The sequence below is a fragment of the Montipora capricornis genome, chromosome 13, assembly GCF_036669925.1.
Source record: "Montipora capricornis isolate CH-2021 chromosome 13, ASM3666992v2, whole genome shotgun sequence".
NCBI lineage: Eukaryota > Metazoa > Cnidaria > Anthozoa > Scleractinia > Acroporidae > Montipora > Montipora capricornis.
The window spans coordinates 25,940,244-25,954,560 of record NC_090895.1 but is presented as its reverse complement, the minus strand read 5'-3'; the positions used below and the strand labels follow the sequence as shown (position 1 = coordinate 25,954,560).

At 40.1% G+C, this 14,317-nt stretch overlaps 2 protein-coding genes across 2 annotated transcripts in view; both read right to left on the bottom strand.

Moving 5' to 3' along the window:
• Window positions 1-6,821, bottom strand: part of LOC138028215 (dynein light chain Tctex-type protein 2B-like) — a 24,745-nt gene extending 17,924 nt beyond the window's left edge. Inside the window, exons 1-4 of the mRNA XM_068875664.1 lie at window positions 6,690-6,821; window positions 4,908-5,041; window positions 3,837-3,906; window positions 2,065-2,128 (exon numbers count right to left, since the gene is read on the bottom strand). Of these exons, the coding sequence (XP_068731765.1) occupies window positions 2,065-2,128; window positions 3,837-3,906; window positions 4,908-5,041; window positions 6,690-6,742 (321 nt within the window). The 5' untranslated portion in view covers window positions 6,743-6,821. The remainder of the gene's footprint in view (window positions 1-2,064; window positions 2,129-3,836; window positions 3,907-4,907; window positions 5,042-6,689) is intronic.
• A 5,016-nt stretch (window positions 6,822-11,837) lies between these two features.
• On the bottom strand, window positions 11,838-14,288 carry LOC138028214 (uncharacterized). Its single transcript, XM_068875663.1, has one exon. It carries the CDS (start codon window positions 14,192-14,194, stop codon window positions 13,037-13,039), a length of 1,158 nt encoding a protein of 385 aa, XP_068731764.1. The 5' UTR covers window positions 14,195-14,288; the 3' UTR covers window positions 11,838-13,036.
• Between the last annotated feature and the right edge of the window lie 29 nt (window positions 14,289-14,317).

Sequence of the window (14,317 nt, the reverse complement as noted above, 5' to 3'; positions counted from 1 at the left end):
GTTGGCCCGTTGTGGAGGAAGGGGGGGGGGGGGAAGAGGGGAACATAATGCTTGAATTTTCGAGCGTCGAAAGCGGAATACGAACAAGAATCACATTTTACTTGGGAATTAATCTGTACGAAGTTAATTCTGCCGTGCATGAAGCGAGACAAACTTCTGCCGGTTTAAAGATGACGAGTATCGAGTCCGTTGTCTATGCAACATTATCTATCCGCGTATGTTGGTGTTCTACTACACAATTTGGAATTCAAATTCCTTACACCTTTGAACGCGGTAGAAAAAGTAGGCAATGAGCCGGAAGAATTTGGTTTTATCAACGGAGTTGATAATGTAAATTGGCCACCGTACAGAGATTCTAAAAGGCCGGAAGAACCAATCGACAAGGTGAAGACGGAACGGACGGAAAAACGAACGCTTCGATGGTCGCACAAATCACGGAGAGACTTTTCGGGCCCGATAAGCTGTTTGTGAAACTTTGGAAAGCCGATCTTTTAAGACGTTTTCAAGATAACAAGAAGCAGAATAACTGAGAAGTCTGACGACTTAAACCCGCTCGTTTCTTGACATACAGAGGAGCGAAAAGTTTCGGGAGTTTCAAGAAACGGACTCCAGAGTTGAGAACCAACAAACTCAATCCACATATGACGCCGAATCCGGGAATCGACCCCGCGCCACATTCGTGGGAGGCGAGTACTCACACCACTGCGCCATCCCTACACCGTTCACCCAGAATGGCCAAATGATGACATCGGTGGAAAACGCGGGGATGCCAACGGACGAAGAGAAAGGCTAACAGACGGAAGAACGAATGGGAGAATAGGCAGGCTAACGGTCAGACGGGAGAAAGGCCAACAAACAGAGTAGACGCATCGATGGGCTAATTAAAGGTTTCATGGACAGGCTAACGAATGAACCGTTAGACGCATTAATGAAGGACGGGTAAACGGGTTTATGGTCAAGTCGCCCGAAAGTCATCTCGCCCGAAGTTATGTCGAAGTTATGTCGGTAGACGGACTAATGAACGGACGGTCACCGATGGACGAGCTAACGAACAGACGGAAAGAAAAACGAATACATGAGCCTACGAACGAACAGACCGATGCAGAACAGACGCACGGACGGATAAACATTTCAGTTTCTCAGAGTGAGCGACTTCAACCGGGGTAACTCGCTATGGCCAAATGGTCTGGTCTTGCTTTAGCAAGCAAGGCCACATTAGTATTTTTATTCTTAAAGTTTGAAGGGCAACCAGAACAAAAGGCACATGAAGGACTCAACACCAACATGAAATCACTTGCGACTGCCAAACTAACTGATTATATTAATGATACCAAATTTTTCCCATGTCATAGCGGCCGTTTACATGAAGATCCAAGTAAAATGAAGATCGTAGAACGATGCACGAATTTTTTCTGTCTTCAGTTTACATTCCAACTGTTGTCATTGGCTCTTGCACTAAGTTCTTTCTTCCAAAAACAGATAGGGTCGCTGGCTTAGACACAGGATCTTCCTACCATCTAAGCTAAAGTAGCTAACTCGAAGAACTTGTACTTGTAAACCAAAACAAAAGATAAAAACCGAGCGTCCTGATGCTACAAGGTACGGCTTGCCCCCGGGGGAGGGGGAGGGGGGGAGTACCCCCTTATAAGGGCTAAATGGGGACGTGCGGCCAGCCAGGGTATGTTTTTCGGGATTTTTGTCTTGAACAGGGTATCGGATTTATCATTTTTTGTCTTAATCAGGGTATCGATTTATCAAATTTTGTCCTAAACTGGGTTAAATGTCTTAAACAGGGTATCAAAAATCGGAATTCTGTCTTAAACAGAGTACGAAAATCAGCAATATTTGTCTTAAACATGGTCAGGGTATGAGGGGCCGTGCCGCACCTCCCCACCCAAGGATATATCGAGCCTTCCCCCGGGAGCTTGCCCCAGGTGTTGATTAAAAGTAGTGCATTTAAGCCAAATGAACAGCTGACTCACTACCTAGGAAATTCCTTATTAGAGTATCTTCCCACTCAAATTATAACGTTTCTGGCAGTAGCTGCCTCCATACTGCACTTACGTTCATGAAAATGTCCTGTGCATAGTTATCTGTATCAGAATCCCACAGGCATCTGCACGCTACCCTGAAGAGATAAAGAATTTTTTTTTAGTCCCACCTTGGAATGGACAGAGATACATTGCACATGTATGGTCCTCCAAACAGAGCAACCTTAGAACCACTAATTTCGAGCACTAAAGGTAAATTATTGACTAGTTTGATAAAACTAGATTTTTGTGTTTCATGCCCCCTACAACACAGCTTCTTTTTTCTTATAAAGGCTGTCACTTGTGGAAGTTTAAAAAAAAAAATTCCAGCCTAAAGTAACATTGACAAAAAGAATAACATATTTCGATCACGTGTGAAAGTTAATGTCCTGGAAGGAGCACCAAAAAGAATGCCTCACACTTTTTCTTGACAAGTCATTTGCCCATTGCCAGGTATTTAGACTCCACTCTGATTGGGCAAAAAATGTATGTAACAGATGATGTAAACTTGATTTGATCGGCTTTGATTTGAAGTGATTTCATTTGATCCACAGTCTCCTTAATTTCCCAGGTAAGATTCAGACTTCCTAAAATGTACATGTACACGCTAGACGATTTTTCTCATCAATAATTGGAAGCCCCTTTGGGGGAAAAAGGGTTAACCCTTTCCATCCTAAAACAGCCACTAATTGGATTTTACTTTGCCTGATACCAGACAATCTTACTCATTAATGCCAAATTCCTTTGGGTTGAAAGGGATTATTACCAAGTTTTCCCGGTTTCTTTGTTTTTGACAATAATAAAAAATGCTAACCACTTAGTGTAGATAGTGAGATGGGTTAAGGTGACAATCAGACACGGTAGTGCGCAATTGTTTTAACAGTAGCAAATGTCACCATTTATAAGCCAATAGGCTAGTTTCGAATTGTGCAATAAACAAAAGAACAGAGTCAAGGTTCAAGGAAATAATTTGCATTTTCCTTTTTTTGAACAAAACAAAATGCTAATTATTCCCCTGAACGTTGACTCTGTTTTTTTTTTGGTTTCTGCACAATTTGAAACTAGCCTATTGGAAGTGACGTTATTATTTGTGCAGGAGATTTACACGTATGCATGAAAATTTCACTCAGCCCTTAGCTCATTAGTGATTGTTTAATAATCAAGAAATTTTTACAGATAGGTGTAAATTTCCCACACGAATTATAACCCTGCTTCTGATTGGCTGATAATGATGCCATTTGTTATGGCTAGAACATGAGCAATACCTTGGTACTCTCCCTTTAAATATAATTGGTCCTTATTTGTTAGACACCAGAAAACATCAGCGTTGACAGATGAGCAACAAATCCTCCATTAAGAAAATGTACGAGGCATTCTTTTTTGTCTCCATGGTAACCATAATGTATGCTTTTTCATATCACTATTCACCACATAATAAGAAAAGTGGGAACCTATTCACACTTAAAGCATCTCCAGTTGACAAGTAAAATCATCTGGCAGTAGACAGAGTAATTAAATCTGCAAGTCTCATTCTCAAGTGGGAGTTACAGTTCTAACAGCATGACTGCACTGTATTAAGGGTGACAAATGGTAAAATCTGTAACTCTCTGAGACGCCAAGACCCTTGTTTGCGAATCCGAGACAAAGACCAAAACATTGTAAGACTTCACACATAAATAAATGCAATGTAAACAAGACTTAGTGACTCTTTGCAAAGACTGCCATGATTTTGAGATCGGATGGAAAGTTTACGAGTGCCAAGATTTTGGAAGTACCATTCGCCACCCATTGTATTGGCATACTTACTTGACACCTTCACCTCTCTGCTCACCAATGACAACTTGAACAATGAATTTATATCTCTCAAGCTCAAGCTCTGCAATTAATACAAACATTTACCACATACACTGTATGATCAAAATATTACCACTGGCACTGTTTGGTACAAACCGAAACTTAACTAGACCTTGCACTCTCTTTGCTATCTTGAGGAGGCAAGAATGAATTGCTTATAAATAAGCAAAAAGGCATTATACAATCTTTTTCAATGTCCACTTTCATTTTACCAATACATTAAATTGAGAGTTTTTTGCCGATTTCAACACTGTTTCTCAATGGTACCGGTAATTACAATACTGTGGAATATTAATAAGGAAATTCTTGCTTTGCATGTGACTTTTTTAATTTTTTTAACCTGTCAGTACACACTGGCCTCTGTGATGACAAAAATCAGTATGCGTGATCACTATTTTTGTGCATAAATTATGACAGGTATTAAAATGCAGTTAACATGACTGAATGTGAGAATGATATGCACGTATGAAATGATGTGTATATCATTCTCACATTCGCTTACTTGGGTGGTTGGTTGGCCCCATCTCATATGCTTTAATGCGACTTTGCAATGCAGTTATGAGCTATGCTGTCAGTCGTTATTTGACTCTGTAGCTGCGTGATGCAGCTTGAGTCAAAGACCCACATTTCACCCTCGCTCACCATAGGGTCTCTAGTAGCTCAGTGCATGGTTAGAGCACCCGACTAGATCACAAAGGGTTTGAATCCCATCTGGGGTTCGGATTTTTCCAAGTTCCCAGTGGGTTCTATTTCAAAAGTTAACATGGCATCAGTGTTTTTTACCCTGAAGGCTGACAAGAAAGTTCAGGGCACAGACTGGTGATAATAAAGAAGTGATGATAAGAAAAAGGAAGGCAATGATTGTAAATGATGAAGAACCAAGACGTGTTGTTTTTTTTTCAGAAAAGGCTGATGTTAGTTGATAAAATGTTAATTTGTAGGTGTTATGCACACTCCATCAGCAATCCACAACCTTGCAATCATCAGTGATCAGATGAAAAATAGATTGAAGTTCTGCTGTACCTTTTAATTTTTCTTTTACTGTATCAGAAATATGTTTACTCCAAGAGGTTGCCTCTTCTGAACTATATTGCTTTCCAGACAACTCCTCATTCAAAACATCATGAATTATTGCCTTGACAGCGACCGGACGAAACCTTTAATTACAACAAACATGAAATCATAAGCAGTAATCCTGTACTGCAAATGGAAAAACTGTATGTACAAAAGTCCTCCCTTTTCCATCTCTACATGTAATCAACACTTGGAAAAGCCTGTTAAACTTACTGCAGCACTCCACAATGTTGACCCTGAATTTGTAAATAAACTTGTAAAATCATGCAAGGCCCTTACTTTTCCTACATCTTCAAAAAACTGCAAAGCTTTTGCAGACCTTCCTTGGTAACCCATTCACAAATAAATGTGATTATGATCTTTCATCAATTCAATTCAATTAAACATGTGCATTTGATGACTTGAACACCAAAACAAATTAGACATAAGTTAAAACCAGAGACTTCAATTTGATTTGCTAATGAACTCAGTAACAGGTTAAATTCTCCATTTCCTAGGTACAAAAAATATGTGAAAATATTGTTTTCGTGCTCTGGAGAAGACATAAATGTTGAAAGAAATTCTAGAACTCAGCAAAATCTCAAAGGTTCAAATATTTAGTTTAATTCTTATAAACTTCATCAGTGATGTGAACGATCAGGTGAGATCATGTAGGTAACTTCATCAAACAAAGGAAATTTTTTTTAAAAAAATTAATTTCTGGATGATTTTTTAAAGCTGTTGACAAATTAGTAACCCTGCAAAATGGAGAAGTATGCACTCTAATGGTCTAATGCTCTAGTCTACCAACTGAGCTAGCAAGCCACTCAGTTGGGAGCAGGTCAAGCCACCTAAATTTTTCGGTGGCTATGCCGGAGACATGACTTCAATTGTCCATAAAAGTGAAAGGACCACTTCTCCATTTTGTGTATAAACTGCACTTCAAATACAGTCAAAGCTCTCGTAAGCGACCAACCAGGGGATTCAAAAAAGTGCTCGCAATTACAACTGGTCGCTTACTAGAATGGGCTCTCTTAACCCATTTGTCCATTTGTCACAACAATTACAGCCCAACAGTGTCAAATCTTCAAGCAATACTGACGCGGAACTGGAGTTTTATAGAAAACCAGCCAATTTGCTGGCAAAACTGTTAACTGGTGGTTTCATAATTTATAATCTGTAAAGTAATTAACACAAACCGGTACAAAAGAGAGGCCGGTGCAGGTCTGTCACAATCTTTCAAATTCTCAGCGCAGTGAGTTGTGATTTTATAAAAGTGTTGACATACATAGATGAGTCTTTGAGTGGTCACTTGAGCTTAAAAACAATGAGGAAGTCCAGTTGGGTAATCCCAAAGGTGGTCGCGGTCGCTTTACTAGTATACGGGAACGGTCGCTTAGGAGAGCTTTCAATTAGAGAGTTTAATTAAGTGACATTTAAAACGGGGTTTTGCATTGATGGTAACCAGAGCTGGACGCTTACGAGATCGGCGCAGTGAGAGCTTCGACTGCATATACGTATTTCAAAATCTCATGTACACTAACTTATACTATCACAGTTGATATATTGGTTTTGTACTTGCCTTGCGTTTGTCTCTCTATCGCAGCAGGGCGCTTATAGTGTTCAAACAGGAAAGTGTGTTGAGTTTTTTTATGAGGTAACGTGTTCAATTACCTTTTAAAAAGTCGGCTTCTCAAATCAAAACAAGCCCCTTAAAAATGATGCAAACAAGCCAAAAACACCCATACTTACTTTTGTTTGAAGTTAGGTCGTATCTTGTATGAATTTGAGAGGTCCTCAGGCATCCTGTAATTTTAAAACGCTGGAAACATCTGGTGAGACCTTTCAAATATGGCGGCGAAGCAGACAACAAGAGCCGCATCAGTTGTTTCCTTGACAACGAAGATACAACCAGTCTCTCGCGATTTTTTCCCACTTAGTGTTTTGTCCCGAGGGAAACAGTTTTGTTGTCCCGAGAGTCCTGATAGTCGTGGGAATCATAAGGACTCTACTGGTTTTTCTACTAACTGGTTTCCCGAGGGACCACACATTAAGTGCTTTGTTATCTTCAACAATTATCCTATGAGCGCGCGTTGGATATGACTTGGCTATAACCAGTCTCATATCCAACAAGCGCAAATGGAATGATTGTTTTATTAAATTCCGTAAACTCCAAAAATTTGGAAGTAAGTAATACGAGCTAAAAAAGCGGGAAAATCCAAGAGAAATCGAGAAAACTTGATGAAGATGCGATGTTGTGTAATACCTTGAAGTCAGACAGACGTGGGCTCATAACAAAAACATTTCTTGCCTTTTCCGTACTTCTAAACGTCGGAATTGATCCAAACTTTCCACAAACAAAATATATTTTTCTTTTTTGGCTGTATTCAAAGAGAAATTTCGCATTCCGGCGAAATTTTTTTTAGTTTAGCATCGCTTAACGCAATCATTTACCATATAAGGTCAAACTAAGGTATATGAGCTGATAACCGAGATTGAGTGAACCAATCAGAGCCCGCGAAATGCATTATTCGAGGATAAGAATTTAATAAATTCATATATTCACTTCAACAATCGCAGCAAAACATCCGGCGCGGGCAACAACTTCGGAATTGTATCCCAGTTAGGATACATTTAAATTTGATCAGGGCACGTGACCAAGAATCAACCAATCACGGTGCTCGTTTTGTTGAGTGAAAGTCCAGGTATTACTAACCGAGCGTGAGGGCTGTACTGGGGAATATTGTGCCGAGGTCTGGCCAATATCCCTCTGCCACGGCCGAGGGACAATTCCCCTGCCACGACCGAGGGATGATATTCCCCAGTACGGCTCAAGCAAGTGTGGTTAGTAAGGTCTTTATTACATGGGGGGGGGGAGGGGGGGTATTTCTTTGACAAAAGGTGGTCAAGCTCCGACGCAGGGAAGCTTTCAGTTTTCTCATTTTTCATACTATTAGCTTTCATGCATGTAGCATGTAGCGGATAGGAGTGTTCACATCAGTAGCCGTCTTCTTGTTTGTGTTTGCACTTTTCTGTTGGTTGATAAAATCGTCTATGGCCTCCTGGCTTTTGGTGATGCCTGTTTCAGTTTCTGCGTCAAAAGTTGTAATAAAATATTCGTCTGAAGTCTTCATCCATCTTTGAAATCGGCAAGAATTTCAATCTTTTTAGCTTCTTCTTGTAGTTTCGCTGTGAAGAAGGACAAAATTCACTTTTTTTTTCGCAGTTTTGGTTTCAAATAAAGTTGTTTCAAAGTATTTTCCGGCTTTGCTCCAAAACAAAATTACACGGCCTCAGTGACGGTTGTACGGCAAAATCCCGACCGAGAAAGAACCAATCAGAACGCTCGGATTTGCTTAGGACTGGCTTTGCAATATAACAATCCGGAATATTGCCTGTTGCAAAAATCTTGCCACAAAATCTCGATTTATTTGAATATTAAAGTTATCAAATTTCAATTTGTTCACGTCTATGGTTTGATTCATGTTGGCCTTGTCCAGTGACATAAGAAATACATGTAACCAGGCATGAAGTTATGCCTGGGGTTAATTGCCCTTTTCTGGAATGTTAAATATCAAACTCGTAACATTTTTTAGAAAAGCCCAAAAATGGGTACTGCACGTGTACCTCGAGTATTTTTTCTCTTTTAACCAATAATAATAATATTTTTTTTGTGGCTTTGAGGTCGCCGCGGCCATCGTCGTATCTGATAAACTCTGAGCAACAGACTGCGCCGAATTCGTCATCCGATTCATGCAACTCCTCTAGTGATACCTTCTAAAAGGGCACCAGATTTAGCAAGTATAAAGCACGTGTTCTGGTACGAGTCAAACAACCTAAACGATGGGCCTTTTGCAGCTGGCGATCACATGGTACAAAAAACCGTCATACTGGAGAGCAAATTGCGCACTGGGACATCTAAAACAAAGCAACTTAATTTGAATTTTCTTTCTTTTAGATGTCCAGTATGCAATTTGCTCTCCAGTGTGGCGGATTTTGTACCATGTGATCGATAGCTGCAAAAGGCCAACTCAGACGAAAAACAACCATAAACGTGAAAAGTCATAAAATTGTCAAAAAAAAAGACTTTTACATGTGAACCTGGCGATTTCCTAGTTGGTGCGATTTTTCGCGAATGCGCATGTTCAAATCTTTATCTAACGAACGTAATTGACACCCCCTGTTAAACACACATTAACGAGAGTGATTACCAAATATATATCGCTTCGAATCATGGCAGATATGAATAGGGCTCCGAGCTGCTGCAGCTGTTACGAGTGTCCCAGAAGCCGATCATTCTTTTCTTCACTACTCTGTCGAGGACAATGTCTGGAAGAAGCAAAGGCCTAACACTGACTGGAATGAGGGAGGGGAGAGTAATAATTCGCCGACTTCTACTTTGGGATTGTCTTGCCATATAATTCAGAGACAGATGCCCGCGTAACTTTAGGCGGGTATCTGTCTCAGCATTACATGGTAAGACAATCCGAAAACGCAAGTCGGCGTTTGAAATAGGAGTTTGTGTCATTTAATAATTACAGGTCCTGGCAGAAGCGCCCGACATCGGAACGTGACAATCAATGTTATTGGAAAAGAATTGGCAAATGAAAGAAAATGGACCAGTCTTTGTCCAAAATCAATAAAATTGATTCCATAATCAGGCAAGCACAAAAGCGGAGCTCCTCACTTACTGCTGTTGTTTTCAAATATTTTTATAACTATTCTGCTTACCATATGACCAGTCCGGCCTGCTCATTGATATATATGCTAGTTCTAGTCTTTTCGCCGTTTTTCGTCACCATTATTCAGCCTTAAAATATGGAAACGCTACGTGGATGATAGCTTCTGCATCATCAAAAGAGATGCTGTTAATTCTTTTCATACTACACTTAATTCCATCGATCCACACATCTTATTCACTATTGAAGAGGAATCTGACCAACAGATCGCCTTCTTGGATACTTTGGTTTCTCGCAAGGATAACACGATCACTATTGATGTTTACCGCAAAGCAACTCACACGGACAGATATTTAGACTTTTCTTCTCACCACGACAAACGCCACAAGATCAGCACAGCTGAGACCCTCCTACACCGCGCAATTAAACTCCCAAGTACACCGCAAGGGAAAAATACCGAAATCAATCACGTCTTTGATGCTCTACGAGCCAACAACTATCCCTCCTTTGTTATTTCCAATATCTTAAAGCAGAAATTTTCCAAACCAACCACACATGCCATCCCTTCACCTGAAGAATTGGTTGGCATGTTTTTTAAATGGTTTACGCCTCAAGAGAACCCTAACGGTTTTGCTGTCCTTCCTTTTATCAATGGTGTTACGCAACCTCTAACAAGAATTCTTCGAAGACACGATATCCGAGTTGTAAATAAGCCCCTCAAGACTTTACAACAAGAATTCCTTTCTCCTAAATTCAGACCAGCTATTGAACACCAACCCAACGTGGTTTATAAAATACCCTGTGCCGATTGTGATTGGTGTTATATAGGTGAAACTGGCCGTTGCTTTGAAACCCGCAAGAAAGAACACGTTAGGAATGTAAAAACATGTGCTAATGGGTCAAACATTGCGAAACATGCGTGGTCTTTCGGTCATCGCATTGATTTCAACCATTCTCGAGTTATAGACAAAGGCTCTTTTCGTGTTAGGAAAACTCTAGAGGCCTGGCACACCTCTTCTACCAAGCATGCTGACAATAACTTTAAGCCGATTCCTAATCAGTATAAAATTCTTTTTAAACAATAGCCACCATTTTTCATACCTTTACTCTGTTCTTTTTATCATTTTTATCTCGCCTTTTCTGTATATATTTCACTAATTCACATTCAACGTTTTATCCGTGGAAGGCTGTAGATCGACAGCCGAAAGCTTATATTCTTTTTGAAAATTTTTAGCCAGAGAACGTTTTTTATTGTATTTTAATATTATTCAGCCTGTTTTCTCGTTCTTTGCTAGCTCTTTCTTCCGCTGTTCGTTACTATAATTTGGGCTCTTTATTCGGGTACTTTTACTTGCGCTCTTCCTCGTTGTTCATAGTGGCTATTCGTACGGGTCCTGTACACCGACCTATATTTTCTCCTTCATACGGGAGTCTTCTTAGAATGATTATTAGAGGTTCAATAACTGTCGGAAAGTCTTACCTCGTCTTTAATTCATTTACATACAGTTCAGCTATCAAACAACGGCATTGATGCCTTTTTAATTTCATGAATACCTCCTTCGTTCGATGTCACCGATCATCTGACCTGCCAAGCACCCATTTCAAATAGCGCTGATAAACAATAATTAATTCCAAGCACCCATTTTAAAAAGGGTTAGCTTTCAATAACTGCGTCAGTAGCTATGTCGTTCTTAATCATTCTACGAAGAATCCCGTATGAATAGCAAATATAGGTCGGTGTACGGGTCTCGTACGAATGGCCACTGCACTGGTTGTTTGTCAGTGATATTTCGCTTGTTTTCTCGTGCTCTCACTCTTTCTCTCTTAGGTTTAGCGTCGCTTTCTCGTCACCGGCTTACCGTTTTTTCTCTCTCTCTTTCTAGTCTTTCTTCGTTGTACGACATATTAAAAAGATACTTAGCTTGTTCTTTGGTTAATTGTCTTTCCTCGTTGTACGACATGTCTTCAAAACTTTTGCTTGTTCTACTACTGACGCTGGCCTTGCAACTTCCCGCCAAAAAAACGCGGGTTCCAGCAGTGTGCGAAATGGCTTACATAAAAAGTTAAACGTACTAGCCGTTTACCAACGGACGGTCGTACGATGACGTCATAACCAAAACCAAAATTTCTCAGGGTTTCCACGAAACAACGCCAAAAACCTTCTGATCATCCAGATTTTTCATCCTAGGCCTAGCTTGGCGTAACACACAAACACACATCCTTTCATAACCAGCGATAAAGATATGGATATGTTTAATTTTAAGTGACAGCACAGGTTATCCAAGTCTCACATGCATGTTCCCTGTGCAGTCTCAACAGTGATGATATAAATTTAAAATAAATATAATTATATACAACGTAGATTAAGATGAACTGAGTAATTTCAAAAGCTTAGTATATACATAAACTATAGCTGAGGAAAAGAGACATGCACAAAACAACTATTTTGTATTTGGAGGTAACAGAATTAAGAGAAAAATCCCACATGCAGTGATACTAGTAGACATCAACAAACCCACTGACTCCTTTACAGGGGGTGAGGAGTGAATGGATTAAGTAGTAACAGTGACATTGTAAACTTCTAACGAACACTTGATAAGTTAGAGCGACTTTCACATCACCTTGAAAACTAAAAGTAAACACAGAGCATAAAGAAAAATGCAAAACCTTTAATTGGCTTATCGAACTAAAACAAATGAGCGTGAATTTTCATTGGCTTAGCGAATGTGGATGCAAACAATGTCATCTCTCCATGGAACTTTGTGGATAGCGATCAGCATTTCCCTTCGATGTCATTTGATTTAGGCAGTAATGTGATAGGGCAATCAAACCTGTTTATTGCCAATATTAGGAGTTTCCTTGGCAGGAATAAGGAGAAGCTTTGTTTTAATCTTGCCAAACATTGGTCCGTGAAACAAATAGGAAACCCCTTTTCCAGGTGACACAAAAGTTGCTCTAATGATACTAGAGAAGTGTTAAATTCTTTTCAAAGGCGGTATTCTGGTCCACATTGTATCGTATCAATCCCTACATTTCTGAAGCCCCAATTAAGATATATAAACCGAAAAACTTTGTGAAAGCACCTTTTCCCAAGATTAAGATAAACTTTTAGTAACTTTTGTACAAATATGAGAAGCCGATATAAGGATCTCAACTGTATAGATCTTTCCAATGTTGATCTTTTCATGTACAAAGCTACCTGTATGCATGCAAGTCTTAAAACCACTGACAGAAAGAGTAACCTCACAATGCAAGTAACATATTCACAACTCAAGGTGAAGACCACAATGCTCTTGTGAAACGTACAGGTACTCTACAAAGGTTGATATGGGTATCTATACAATGCATCTATGACAAAAATGGTCTATGAGTGCGTTCTTGCAAACAATCAACGACAGAAGTACATGTGCAGCCTCCGAGTCACTCAAAGGTCACTAGACTTTTTTCATCCACAAATCGTAGTTGATATCCATCCTCTGACGATAACTTGTTGTTGTTATTATTGAAAGGATTGCCACAATTTAAACAAGGGCAACTCTCACATGAGCCTCCATCGCTAAAACATGGACAGCGGGTAGTGACACACCTGGGACTTTGCAGCTTGGTAGTTGTGCCACAGGAGCACCGCTTTGACTTTCCTTTAGTCCTTTTCTTACCTGGAGGCATAACAACAGTTCTTTGTTTCTGTACTTCTGGTTGTGATCCAGCTTCCCTATGATCTAGATGATCAATGTCTACAATTTCTTTGCCACCTACCTCCTTTCCTTCTGACTCTTCCGAAGGACCACAACTAGTTTCAGAATCCAGTGAATTTAATTCCACTGTCTTTTCAGAGCTGCAAGAAAGGTCTGGTCCACTAACTGATTGTCTAGGAGAAGTCTTTTTCTTTTTATTGTAGTTGTAATAGGTTCCTTTAAATGGCTTTCTTTTCCTTTTTTTGTTACATGAACTCTCACTTCCTGTTGAGGATGGTGAAATATCCTTGGTTAAAGTTTGGGGTGGAAAACGTTCAACTTCCGGTGAAAGTTTTGGCTCAGCGACACGTGACTCGGCTTCCCTGTTCAAATTCCCGCCCGCACTTGAAATTTGCGAATTTGATTCCCCTTCCGGGACTTTATCCGGTACCTCTTCCGATTGCTGGTTTAGTCCGTTTGCGAGTGAAATCGGGCTCGTCACGGCCTCTTGGATGATGGAAAATACTTTATTGTACTCGCCATTTTGAGGCATGATCGGCTTTCCTTGAGCATTAGGCACTTCTCGGGCGATGAATTCGCAAAGCTTTTGGTAACACGCGAGCACAATCTTCGTTTGCTTGTCTTCTGTTAGTTTTTCGAGATTTGTACACCATCGACACGCCGGATTCAACGACCTTTTCTTTCGAAGGCAGCCTTTGCAGACATGATGCTCGCAATTGTGAGATCCATAAGGATCGACTAGCAATCGTCGACACACTCGACAAGTAAGAGCTTGGCGAAGTCTTGGAAGCAAATGGAACAGTTGATCCCAAACAGCCTGGCCCCCAGCATCGAGATAAAGCATGCATTTACAGGCTTCGACGTACAATGTTGTAGCATTCATTTTAGATCAGCTTCCGGCGTTTTAACGCTGTTTATAAAGGATTACACGAGACATACGATTCATGTCATTCGATTTGTGTTCTTTATGAGTTTTCTGAGCCTTCGTTCGCTATAAACAGAGTCG